General features: G+C 38.8%; 1 protein-coding gene across 2 annotated transcripts; it reads left to right on the top strand.

Moving 5' to 3' along the window:
• Positions 1-2,956: 2,956 nt before the first annotated feature.
• btbd10a (BTB (POZ) domain containing 10a) lies at positions 2,957-13,824 on the top strand. 2 transcript variants are annotated; one of them, XM_065291772.1, is made up of 8 exons: positions 2,957-3,364; positions 6,684-6,886; positions 6,965-7,214; positions 7,291-7,393; positions 10,592-10,712; positions 11,015-11,212; positions 11,502-11,612; positions 12,822-13,824. In XM_065291772.1, exons 1-8 carry the CDS (start codon positions 3,264-3,266, stop codon positions 13,136-13,138), a joined length of 1,404 nt encoding a protein of 467 aa, XP_065147844.1. In that variant the 5' UTR covers positions 2,957-3,263; the 3' UTR covers positions 13,139-13,824. The 2 variants fall into 2 exon arrangements, with proteins under 2 accessions (XP_065147844.1, XP_065147843.1); XM_065291771.2 differs by lacking the exon at positions 2,957-3,364 and adding an exon at positions 3,875-4,214.
• The last annotated feature ends 72 nt before the right edge of the window (positions 13,825-13,896 follow it).

Raw genomic sequence — 13,896 nt, 5'->3', positions numbered from 1 at the left:
ATGCACAATGTTGGGGTGCATAAACACGTGGAGCTGAGGCAAGACTGGCTTCAGATGAAACTGCGGGAGCTCCACACAGCCTCAGTCAAAAACCCAGAGAAGATGGACCCGGAGAGAACAAGACTCACTCCAGAGATTATTCTCAAATTGAAGGATCTCAATTCAAGGAAACCTGAGGATATCATTAACGTTTTGGAAAAACTTTTGAGCCAATAGTAAAAACTGAATTTGGGGTCAAGTCGTTGTACTTCGTATATTTGTCAAATAATATTTATGTTTTGTTTAAATCGAACTATTTATTATTTTATATAGTTTATAATTTTCCCTGTGGCGGAAGTTTTTTATACTAATTCATAGAAATTGGACCAAATGTTTTTTTAAAGAGAAAAACAGAAAAAGCAATTTTCAGGATGTCTTTTTATGATGACGGTACAAAAAACATTTAATTGTTTTAACTTTGTTCTGTAGTGTTATCAAAAGCTTCCTACACGTTTTTCATAAAAAAGACAAATGTAACGGAAGGGTGAACAAGTGAACGGGTAAAGTTCGTGTGCAATAGGTGCAACGCACGAGCTTATTTTGTGCCATAGATATTTCTAGAATAAGCAGGTTTAATACAGCTCAATTGCACTTTGCTGTTTATTACATTTATATATTGGGTATTTTTTATTTGCAGGAAATGTACTGTTGAAATTTATTGAATGTTTTACAATGCTTTCATGTCCTATAATTTATTGCTGTAATGTTTGCTAAATGCTTGTAATGATGACCTTATTATAAAATATTGACTAAAAGGTGCTTATTCATCTGTTGTCAGTGAACATTAAATATAAAAGTCAAAAAGTGTCCATGTCCTGTATTCTATTTTTGTTACATCGCGAAATATCGCGCCTTGTATGGTAGCTGTTTCAAAAGCAGCATGATTCAACCGATTCACTAGTTGATTGGACGCAAGGTGGTTTCTATAGCGACCACCGTGAGTTCTCGCGATATCTCATTTTACTTGCGCTCTTTGGTTAGCTATTTGTAGCTGTTAGCTTTACCATAGCTGTCAATTCCGCACATCCCGATCGAGGATGATGATGAGCAAGAAGCTCGTGTAGACTGATGGCAGTAAATTGCCAGCTATGCATATTTGTTAGAGAGTTCACCAGTAGCAGTTTTAACATAAAGTGGCATGGCATCTTACGCACAGAAGCCACTGGCACGTGCCACTATGTTTAGTGGCACTTCCGGTTTCCATTGGCTCGTACCAGTGGCTCGTCGAGTGGCACTTCCGGTGTCCAGTGGCTCATGCCACTTTTTAGTGGCTCGTCGAGTGGCACTTCCGATGGCCAGTGGCTCATACCACTCCGTTTGGTTGCTCGTACACTGACACATGTCAGTAAAACTTAGGTTTGATTGAGGCATGTGGCACTGATAGTCACCGATCGATCATTACAGATTCGAGCGTAACTTATGCGTGCTGCTGCTATGTTCATTTAATTGTGACACAATGATTTTGTGTGTCCTTTCTGACTCTGATGTTTCAGGTAACCGAATGCGTAAATTGAGTCGAGAGCTAAATATATCATATTGACGCTCATTCATAAAGGAATTGTATGATCACAATATTTAAAATGGAAATGCATAATATGCAAAGTGTTTTCATTTAATAAAGCACAGCATTTGTCTGAGCCATGGTCGTGTGAACATTGTGCCTTTTCTTAATATTTAATCAGTTTTTTTAAATCTTTTTTTTAAAGTAGTATGCCTAATTTAATTGAGTCTACTAGATACCCTTTAAATGAAAGACGAGATCGAAGAAAAAAACTGACTCCTCCTTAAAGCATACTGTCGGCAACATTTAGATCCAATGAAATGCATAAAATAAAGGAAAAAACAGTGTTTGATTTAATCGTTTGTAAATTGTATTGCTAAGTGCTTTGTAAATCTGTTTTGCTTTGAAATAATCCAACAATTTATTTAAAATAATGACCATCTCATAAATGTTGTGAAATAATAATTTGTTCAAACCCTTATTTCTTATAGACAACAATCTATATAGACTATATAAAATGTAATTTTGAAGGGCACGTGACGTATCTGCACTGTCAACACCGTGTAAATATCAAGTTGTAATAAAATAAAATAAATATCAAGTTGTAAAATATGTAATAGGACATTGTTTTTAAACATAAACATGGTTAGACTGACACCTACTGTTTTGGCGTGCATGTGTGTAAATGCGGTGCTTTGCAGAAAAAAAATATTATAATATTCTGCGAGATTCTTATAAATGACACTTTTTATTAAATACAACACATTGGCACTGTTTACAAATAAAAACATGGCACTCACAGACTACATTTTCACAAATAATACAATTAGAAAATGTATATTTAAAACTATTATACAATATACAATATAGCTCAGACAAATGTTGTGCTTTATTAAATATATAAAATATTTGCCTTCCCATTTTAAATATTTACATTTTTAATACTTAATTTTTGAATTATGATCATACGATCATCAAAATGTCCTTTTTAGCTCTCGATGCATTTCAAACATTCGGTTACCGGAAACACCAGACAGTCAAAAAGGACACACAAAATCATTGTGTCACAAATGAATGAACATAGCAGCAGCACGCGTAAGTTACTTTCGGTTCTGTAATGATCGATCGGTGAATATCAGTGCCACATGCCTCAATCCAACAGACCTAAGTTTTACTGACATGTGTCAGTAGACAAGCCACAAACGGAATGGTATGAGCCACTGGACATCGGAAGTGCCACTCGACGAGCCACCACTAAACAGTGTCATGAGCCACTGGACACCGGACGTGCCACTCGACGAGCCACTGGTACGAGCCAATTGAAACCGGAAGTGCCACAAAACATAGTGGCACGTGCCACTGGCTTCTGTGCGTAAGATGCCATGCCACTTAATGTTAAAACCCCTTCTCGAGTTCACGTAAGTTTACCGTTAAACAAAGACACTCGAGAAATCGTCTGTGCAGTGGTTGTGTAGCGGCGTAGCGCTCAATTTACCAAGCTAACTTAGGTGAAATCGCAAACTAGATAGCTAACGTGAAGTAGCTTACCTAGTGTATTTGGACTTTTATCACTTTTTAAGAAACATTTAATGGAACTGGCTCGAAAAGTAGTTTAATAAATCGATAAGATTGTGTATGCAAAAGGTTAAATGACTAAACAAGGATGAAATAATTATAAAATCAAGATTAAATCTTAGCTTATAATATCAACTTTTCGGAGAACATGGCAGCACGTCCCAGCTCGTATGACAGTCACTCTAGCGACTCAGAAAACTGGGATCAAGAGACAGCTTGTCGGTCCAGGACAGTTTGCAGACATTCAAGGTAAGACAGAATGATCACAGCTAATACCAGTCATGTGAGTGTCCACCTGCTGCTTGTTCTTTATGTCTGCCAAAATACGGCACAAGTAAAGTAACTTAAGGATCTGTTACGTCACTTTGTAGATGACGTATTAAGGGATACGCAGAATGCACGTTTCTTAAATTACGATTGCATTGTGTTAAATATGTTTTGTTTGAATGATTTTAACATTGTACTTTAAGATGAACTTGGTTGCCTTTGTGTGTTTCGCCACCTGCTGGCTGCCGGAAAATAGACAGCATGTAATTGCAACGTAACAATGGCTATTAGCCTTGTGCATGAATGAAAGGTTAAACTACAGCACTAGTGATGTATTTCGATTGCATAGCACTTTAAACTTTATTGAGATCCGGAAAAAGCCAGCGTGCATAGGCCACAGGGTCATCGAGACGAGGACATTTTCCAGTTTCAACATTCCGTCTCTGTATCAGCCCCCGTGTGTTGTCGTGCACGCGGTAATCTACAGTATCAGATGTTATAAGAGGTCGGGCTACGTCATCAAGCTGCCTCCGCGTACCACAGTAGCGGAAAAAACGGCCAGCTATTCACGCGCGCGCGCGAGCTTCTCCGTCAGGTTACTATGCTACCGTCCCGCAGTGTCTCGCGGCAATGCTACCTGAGGGCGTCCTTTCTTTCTGGAAAGCAACCTTTCGAGGCTGTGAACAAGTTGAAGCGGATTATGCTGAAGTTTAAAAGTAATGCCCGAGGATGCTAAGTCGGCTGGCAAGCCCCCGTACTGTGAAGGAGTCCGGGTCCTGTGCGCGTTCATTCATCAGCTGCTTTCCTGCTGCTTTGTCTTAAAGACAGGCGGGTACGTGCATGCGCTTCATTGTGTGAATAAGTGCTCTTTTGCTTGAGAGACAAAGTTGAAAATTATTTAAAAATATAATGCAGTGTATTACATTAGACTTACACGTCTGATTCTTAAGACGGAGTTATATTTATAAATGCTATTTAGTTCCCTCATCAAGTATTCTGTCGTTTAAATAGGCATGTATCAGTTTAACGCGTGTGTGGATGCGATGAACCTTATTACCTTTTGTTTAACATTGGAAGAGCGGTGTCGACACCGACTGCACTGAATTATTGATGCCACTTTTTCTGTAAGTAACAGAATGCATTGTGCGCACTTAGTTTCTTGAAATGTCAGGGAAATGTAATGTAAAAGTTTCTTGCTGATTGACATCTTGAATGACAGGATGTCAAAATGATAATCTTGTCCCCTTGGGCGTCCCGAGGCACCACAGAGATGCCATTTTTGTAATTCATTGTGAGCTGTTTCTGTTTGGCACATTTCTGGGCTGATGCAATAGAGGAGACCAAAAGTATCTTGACTTGTAATTATATTGCTTTATGAATCTATGCAATGGTTTCTCTACAGCACCAGACACAATTAAATGAGTCCATCCGGTGTCCTAAATGAATTTCTGTTTAGATGGTGCTTAGCTGAAGTTCAGATTTCACCATCACATTTAACGGCTGTGATCTTGGCAGGCAAAATATCAATCAGATTACATGACTGAGGATGTTTCATTGAGCAATTGCATATCTGCATATATTTAGGTTCACAGTCATGGGGATTTCAAACAAGCACACATCAAATTTTTTCATAACATGTATATTAGCAATATTAAATCACAATTGGCTGTAACATTGTAAAAGATGACTTTTGTATTTGTGCACTTAAAATAGTATATACTTTTTCTGATACTTTACATCACGTTATATTAAATTGCCATTGTGTACAAAGTTATACGAAGTAAACTTTAAAGTAAATTTACATAAAGCTCTGTACAGCAAAAAAATAGCTGATAAATCAAATAATAAAGAGTCCTGATTCTACTACAGTATGCAATTGATGGTGTAGATGTTATGTGTGCTTTGCAGGAGTATTGGTTACTGTAAAACAGACAAGGCACAACTTATTGAATTTGTAGCTGCTTTTTAGTTTAGTGCTGTGGGCACTAGTTACGCTCGGGTTGGCTAACGGGGTCACATAGCTCTTGGCTGGTGCAATCATGAAAGCGAAAATAAATGGAGGGGTTTAGATTGGGCAGCACTTACACTTATATAAAACAAGCTCTATTTCTAGCCTTTCCATTATTTATTCAATGAGAATAATCTGCATGCTTGTGGGGACCCTTCCTGTTTCCTTTGTTTTATTGCAGGCCAAAAAGAGATATCAGCCCTATGTAAATAACATAAAAGCACTCGGCTGTGTTTTCACTGTGTTAAACTCCAATGTCCTTGATTCAAGGGCGTCTACTTTATAATGATCCTGCTCTACAGCACCCAGAGGAATGAGTAGTATTACAAGAAAATATTAACAGCACCTGGTCTTTCATGTGGCAGTCTGACGGTTCATTTTTAATCTGTAATTTAAAGTGTGGTGCATGGATTTAGCATGGATTTATTTGTTGGGAACCACCGGGGCAAGTTGTCACACTTGTTACTACTATAAATGTTTATCAGGTTAGGTTTATTTTTAGAAATCACACATTTCTTAAAGCCTTGAGTGCTAAAGAATATAGACCTCTTGAATACTTTCACTATAGAGGCCTCATTGGGGTAAGTTGTCACAACATAAGCTTTGCTTGAATTTATCCCTGTGCAGTTATTATTTCATTTTTACTATAGCTATAACAACGATATTTTATCTTGTTGGAAATACTTAAAAAACTAAATTTATGTTTTATTCTAGTGATTTGAAATAAAAATACCCTTCCTAGAATAAACAACCATTTTTGCATAATTGTTTTTTTACTCAAAACCATGCTAATAATGAGATCCCCTGGTCTGGTACGCATAGAAAGAAATAGGTGGATTACAAAATCAAATGACAAGACTTATTTAATTTTTTATGTGGGCCAGCACCCAAAAGGATTACATTAAAATTAAACCCCAGTCACTTTGTTATAAGCAAACCCTCGTGAGATGAATGAAATAAAAACAGGCAAGAATAAATCATCCATCATTACACGGATCAATACGGCAGCTTGTTTGCATCCCCCAGACAGATTATGCTGGAGTGAAAGCGAACCTGCCCGGTCGTTCTTGTGTTTCTTGCATCAGGTTTTCCGCCAACAGCAAGAAAATTTGCGCTTTGCTGTCACTGCACTTCCTGCTTTTAGGTATGAAAGCCCATCTCTTTTAAAGTCGGGAGTTCATCCAAGTTGATTTCAGGCATTCGCTGAGTTCCTCACGTTTCACAGATGCACTCAAACCACCCCTGCCTCGCCTCACGTGTTTATCTCTGACTGTGCGTCTGCTCTCCTCACAGCGCTCAGCCGCGTGGAGCTCAGCTGGAGGCCGACCTTGTGAAAATGAGCCTCCATGGAGCGAGCGGGGGAGGACCCCCGGACCACCCGAGGGAGAGACGGCGGTCTGGAGATCGATCCAGGGACTCATCACACGAGAGGAGTGAAGGACAGTTGACCCCCTGCATCAGAAACGTCACCTCACCTATACGCCAGCATCTCAGCGGTAAGTAGGCTACCTCATTTTGTAACGTTTGTTGAGGAATTCATAACATTTCAATGACTTTACCTGTTGACTCCACAGAACGGGAGTTAAGCTGTTCATCGCGCTCCACGAGTCCCAGACCTCACAAAGTGTGCACCTCCAGTATGTTGTACAGTGACTCCCACATTAAAACCCACATCTCGTCCGATATGATCTACGTGTACGAAAACGCCAAGGAAGGCACTCGCAGTTTAAGGAGCACAGAGAGAGTGACTCTTATCGTGGATAACACGCGCTTTGTTGTCGACCCATCATTTTTCACCGCCCAACCCAACACCATGCTCGGCAGGTTTGATTTTAATTTTAATTTGTCGTATTGTGTCAACTTGTCATTGTCAAATGTAACATGTGGGCTTGTCTTTAAGGATGTTTGGCTCCGGAAGGGAACACAACTTCACGCGCCCTAATGAAAAGGGCGAGTATGAGGTTGCCGATGGAATCAGCTCCACTGTATTCAGAGCCATTTTGGTGAGTGCACTATGTTTTAAAAGCTTTATTGGGGTTTTAAATATCTCTTTGGACTAGTTTACCGCATATTGATTAAGTGCTAGATTAGACTGCAGTATCAAAATTCGTTTGACTTCAGCACAAAGCAGAGCAGGAAACCTTATTGCAGATGCGGTACGCATACAGTTGTGTGTTAAATAAAAGCTCAGCATATTATTTTTCAAAGTATATGTTTCTGTGATGCCCTTAAATTTGTTCAGAGACTCTTAAAGCTAAATAGAAATATTTTAGGCCCAGTGTGTGGAAAATCGGTTTTTATTTATATGTCTATGCAGTGTTTTTAATGTTTTATTACCATTGCTGAGTATTTTCTCCATAAAATTAGAGTCTTATTCCGTCACAAACATGTAACCAATCGTATCAAAACAGTTAAATGCATGGATCAGTAGTTTGAGTTATAGATATTATGTTTGGATGCCTCATAGACCCAAGACTGAAAATATTACAACACTGCTGCTTCAACGCATGCATTGTGTGAAACCAGACTTTGCTGCAGTTATATGTCTAAAACCGCTGAAAGTTACATCGATTTACTTAAATATTTATGGTCCAAGGTGGTGCGAAAGAGTAAATGCGGGACTAATTCACATATTTATGTATCCGCATATACTAAATGAGGCATGGTTGTAGGGTTATATTTAAGCTGTTTTTAAAGGAAAACGCCACCATTTTTCAATATTTGACTATGTTCTTACCTTAACTTTGCCGAATGAATACATCCCTATCTTTTTTCAAAGCGTGCAGTTAATCTTTGTAAAGCGCATTGTGAATGTGTTAGCATTTAGCTTTGCGCCATTCATTCCACTACACTAAATCAATTTCATTGTATTGCATTGCACGGATGGACATCACTGTACATCATCTTTTAAAGGGACACTCCACTTTTTTTGATAATAGGCTCATTTTCCAGCTCCTCGATTCTTACCGTTTTGGAATCCATTCAGCTGATCTCCGGGTCTGGCGGTACCTATTTTAGCATAGCTTAGCACAATCCATTGAATCAGATTAGACCATTAGCATCGTGCTAAAAAAATGATTACACAAGTAGTTACACAAGTAAGTATGGTGGCACAAAATAAAACGTGGTGTTTTTTTTTTTTAAGCGGATAAAAATGAGAACTATATTGTATGGCGGAAGAGCACTTAGTATGCAGCACTTCCACCTTGGCTAGCAGTAACATCATCACTCCAGTCCTGACTTCTCCCCCTCTCGCTCAAACTTATTAATGTCAATATTACTGCGCCCGAGAGTGAAATAAGTGCTCTTCCGCCATACAAGTTACTCGTGTAACTACAGTCTTTAAATAGAGAAAACATGAAAGTGTTCGGTGGCTTCTAAATTTATCCCTGTTTGGATCCTAAGGAATGAATGGGGCTAGGCTAAATGCTAACACATTCACAACACGCTGTACAAAGATTATGTGCACGCATTGAAAAAAGATAGGTAGGTATTAATTAGTCTAAGTTGAGGTAAGAACATAGTAAAATATTGAAATACTGTGGTGTTTTCCTGTAAAGCATGAAGAAATTACTGTTACCGGTAAGTTTTTAATATTTGCTATTATGATGCTCAAAGATGCATTTTAACTCATAAAATTCTTGACTACAGGGAGACTTTAACTCATTTAAATATTAGGAATGAGTAAGACTACGTTTTAAAAATCAACTAGTCGAGTCTAAACAATGAGTCATGATTACCAGATGATTCTAATGGAAGTCAAGAGACAAACAATGAATGTACTATTCATAATAATAATGAGTACATGGCTCCCAGTAGGTGTTTCAAAAGTCTAACAATAGGTCCTAATTATCTCAATTTATTAAGGCTTTGAATGTGTCATAAAAGCAAAGATTTGATGGCTTTTCAGTGGACAAATTCAAAAACATACATTAAAGGTATAGTTCACTGAAAAATTTAAATTCGGTTGTCATTTTCTCGCGCTCAAGTTGTTACAAACTTGTATACGTGTCTTTGTTTTGCTAAACACAGAGGTATCATTTTGAAGAATGTTTGTAACCAAGCAGATCTGGGGCACCATTGACTTCTATAGTAGGAAAAAATAATACTTTGAAAGTGAGTAGTTCCCCAGACCTGTTTGGTTGTTAACTATTTTAATTTGTATTCCGCAGTACAAAGAAATTTATACAACTTGAGTAAATGATTTTTGGTGAACTATCCCTTTAATAGATTTTGCAATGTGCAAGATCCTTTTCAACATAGCTGAAGTTCACCCACACACCACTGGTTTTTCATGATATTTTTGGAGATGGGTTTTAGCAAAAACATCTCCCTTATTGCACAGAGAAAGATGCAAAAGCAAACCTTTTTTAAATGTGTCCTGCTTTAGAAATGGCCACTGTCGTAGGGGGAAAAGAGACAATCCGCCCTCTTTGGTTATTAATCTTATAGACTGATCGTGTGCTCTTTGATAATGTAATGTTGCATGAAAATTTGATAATGTATGAATCCTGGTTCTGTTGTTGATCTGTTGCTGCTTTTTGAACATAAATTAATTTTTGTTTTTGTTTTTACTGAGTCACGTCAACCGTCAACTGTATTTTTACTCGATGGCAATTTAATATTAACATTTTATTAGTTAACGGTTCATGTTCAGTTAACAAGCTGAATTAACTCTCCAGAATAAACTCCAACAAAAACAGAGAACAAGATAAAGCCTCTTATGATTCTGGCACCCTTACATCTGTAAAAAGTAAATTATTAAAGCTGTTTTCTTAAGTTAGGGTCATTTAGATCTGCATAATAAGCAGGTGTAAGACGATGCGTCAGTAGTCTGTTTTGACATTGATCTGATTTCAGCCCATCTCTGCAGCGTTGAAAGGGTTAAGCTCTTACCACACAAGGCTCAGCTCGGTGGAAAAATCAGGACGCCACATTAGAGAGCCATTTTGGACTATTTTTATTTTTTTGTGGGGGAAGCAATGTCTTCGGTGTGTAGTTGCGCATTTCCGAGCTTGTTCCACGTTTGACTGGTTTTGAATGGATCAGTGCACGTGAAGGAAAGCAACAGCAGGGAATGTGTGTGTGTGTGTGGGGGGGGGGGGGGCATCGAAGCCATTTGCTTCTTGATGGAGTAAGTGACGTATCAGTAATGGCTCCCGGTTTGTTTTTCCTCTCCATCTCTCCCTTTTTAACGGCAGGATTACTACAAATCTGGGATAATCCGCTGCCCCGATGGGATATCCATTCCGGAGCTGAGAGAAGCTTGTGACTACCTTTGCATCGCTTTCGACTATAGCACCATCAAATGCAGAGACCTCAGTAAGTAGGCTACTCATTAATATGACTGACACGCTAAAAGGATTCGCCTTGTTGTGCTGGGAAACGCACTGATCGCCACGGAAACTGGATGACATTCCTAATGTTTCGCATGGCGGTAGATGCGAGAAAGTAGGTCAGTGGCGTATCTGAGCAGAAATGGGTCACTGGATGGTCCTTGCATCAGAGATGGCTTTTTTAAAGAAAAGATATGCATTATATACATACTGAGGTAGTTGCTTGCGAAGCAGTGTGCGAATCATAATGAACTTATTTGAATAACTCTGGGAACATGTCGACTGCAGGTGCACTCATGCACGAGCTGTCCAATGATGGGGCCCGACAGCAATTCGAGTTTTATCTGGAGGAGATGGTCTTGCCTTTGATGGTGGCCAGCGCTCAGAGCGGAGAGAGGGAGTGCCACGTGGTGGTGCTGACGGATGAAGACGTGGTCGACTGGGATGAAGAGTATCCACCGCAGATGGGAGAGGAATATTCACAAAGTCAGTTCACTTCAATTACATCTCATTAAATGTGTGTCATTCACAATCCTGATGCATTATGGGACTTACCGTATGAGAACTGATGGCTTGTGGCGCTTACTAAACTAAAGTGTGCATTACTGTTATTGTTGAGTATACTTTGGGGTTTTGCTAAATCACCCTAATATATTCAGACCGGAATGACTTTAAAGACGGGTTAGTGGGTACGTTTATAGGTAGGTAATGTGTTGTAATGGGGTTTTATACTTAAGGTGGTTCTCTAATGGTTTTCTGCTCTTATGTAATTCAGTTATATACAGCACAAAACTATACCGGTTCTTCAAATACATCGAAAACCGAGACGTTGCCAAGTCGGTTCTAAAGGAGAGAGGACTGAAGAAAATCAGATTAGGCATTGAAGGTAAGAGATGGAATTACAGGATGTAGATCAAATGGGTTGCTTTCAATTCAGTTAACACATTTACACTTATAAAATTTGCTCTATTTATCCCACAAGTTAACTATATATATGTATATATATATATATATATATACATATACATATACATATACATATACATATACATATACATATACACATACACATACACATACACATACACATACACATACACATACACATACACATACATATACACATACACATACACATACATATACATATACATATACATATACATATACACATACATATACACATACACATACACATACATATACACATATATATGATCTTGATGGGAATTTAAAGGGACATTCCACTTTTTTGAAAATATGCTAATTTTCCAGCTCCCCTAGAGTTAAACATTTGATTCTTACAGTTTTGGAATCCATTTAGCTGATCTCCGGGTCTGGCACAAGCACTTTTAGCGTAGCTTAGCATAATCCATTGAATTTGATTAGACCATTAGCATCGCGTAAAAAAATAACCAAAGAGTTTCAATATTTTTTCTATTTAAAACTTGACTCTTCTGTAGTTACAGCGTGTACTACGACTGATGGAAAATTAAAAGATGCAATTTTACAAGTCAAGTTTTAAATAGGAAAAATATTGAAACTCTTTGGTTACGTTTTTAGCACAATGCTAATGCTGGTCTAATCAGATTCAATAGATTGTGCTAAGCTATGCTAAAAGTGCTGGCATCAGACCCTGAGATCAGCTGAATGGATTCCAGAACGGTAAAAATCAAATGTTTAACTCTAAGGGAGCTGGAAAATTAGGCCGTTTTCAAAAAAAGTGGAGTGTCCCTTTAAGACAGTGGTTTTCAAACTGGGGGCCAAGAGATGGTGCCAGGGGGGGGCCATTTTATAAAATACATTCATTTATCATGAATTCTGTGTAATTAAACCTAAAAAATAATAAGTCAACTAACCAACAGCACTACTAGGTATAAATGTTTTGTTTTATAAAAATATTACACGCGGGGGCCGCGAAAAAATGCACTGTACACAAGGGGGGGCCGCACGCTTAAAAAGTTTGGGAACCGCTGCTTTAAGAGATGATGTACAGTGATTTCCATCCATGCAATGCAATAGAATGAAATAGATTTAGTGTTTATGCAAGTGTACATATGTACCATGAATAAATTGCTTTCACATTTGCACTCAGGATATCCAACCTATAAAGAAAAAATAAAGAAGCGACCCGGCGGGCGACCCGAGGTCATCTACAACTACGTCCAGAGGCCCTTCATCCGCATGTCCTGGGAGAAAGAGGAAGGCAAAAGCCGGCACGTGGACTTCCAGTGCGTTAAAAGCAAGTCGATCACCAACCTCGCTGCAGCCGCTGCAGACATTCCCCAAGACCAGCTAGTGGTAATGCACCCCGGTCCTCAGGTGGATGAACTAGACATCCTGCCCAACCACCATCCCCAACCCAGCCACCACTATGAACCAGATCCAGATGCCTCTTCACCGGCCATGTGACCCCACCCTTTCCTCACCACTTCAGTACACCTCTAGCCACTCCAGCACTGCAGATGCAGGTCAGCCAAGTCTTGCTGCCAAGACCGCATTGCCTTTCTTTAAGTCCTCTCCCGCCTTATGACTCTCAAAGACTGAACGCTACGTCAGCACAAATGTGAAACGCCCTTTGTACACTGTCTTTCTTTCCCCTTGTAGATTACACCAAAGGAGTTTTTTTTTTTTTTTTATTGAATTATACACCTGAAACGTATGAAGGAAATTCAGTCACTCCTTTGAATAGTGTTTAAAGAGCCTGTCTGTGTGGTGCTGTACGGCTAAACTTGGCAATAAAAAGAAGCACAACCCACTCGCCGTGTCTGCACTGCAAGGACAGATGGTGACGCCTAGAACAGGAGGAGTGTTATAATTAACAAAGCTGTCTACTTTGAAAATGCACAAAGTGGTTGATTATAACCGGAGCTTTCTAGTGAATTGTCGTAATGGAGCACCTGAGTAGCACCACTGTGATGCATGGAGTCTGAATGATTTTGAACTATTTAAGTGATGTCACTTTTGTCAGTGATGTTTTTATTGTACTTTTCATTTTAATGTTACTTGTAGCTACAATCAGGTGCTGCAACAAATGCTGAAACGTTCCTCTTGTGTAGCACAAAAGAAATGGTATTTTAATAAACAGGATGAAATCAGTAAGCTTTGGTCATTCGTTTGAATGAGAATTGTAATTTCTATTTTGGATCATGTATTTTTATTAGAGATGC

This window comes from Paramisgurnus dabryanus, chromosome 23, assembly GCF_030506205.2.
Source record: "Paramisgurnus dabryanus chromosome 23, PD_genome_1.1, whole genome shotgun sequence".
NCBI classification, from domain to species: Eukaryota; Metazoa; Chordata; class Actinopteri; order Cypriniformes; family Cobitidae; genus Paramisgurnus; species Paramisgurnus dabryanus.
The sequence above is the reverse complement of the archived record's forward strand: the minus strand, read 5'-3'. Positions and strand labels throughout refer to the sequence as shown.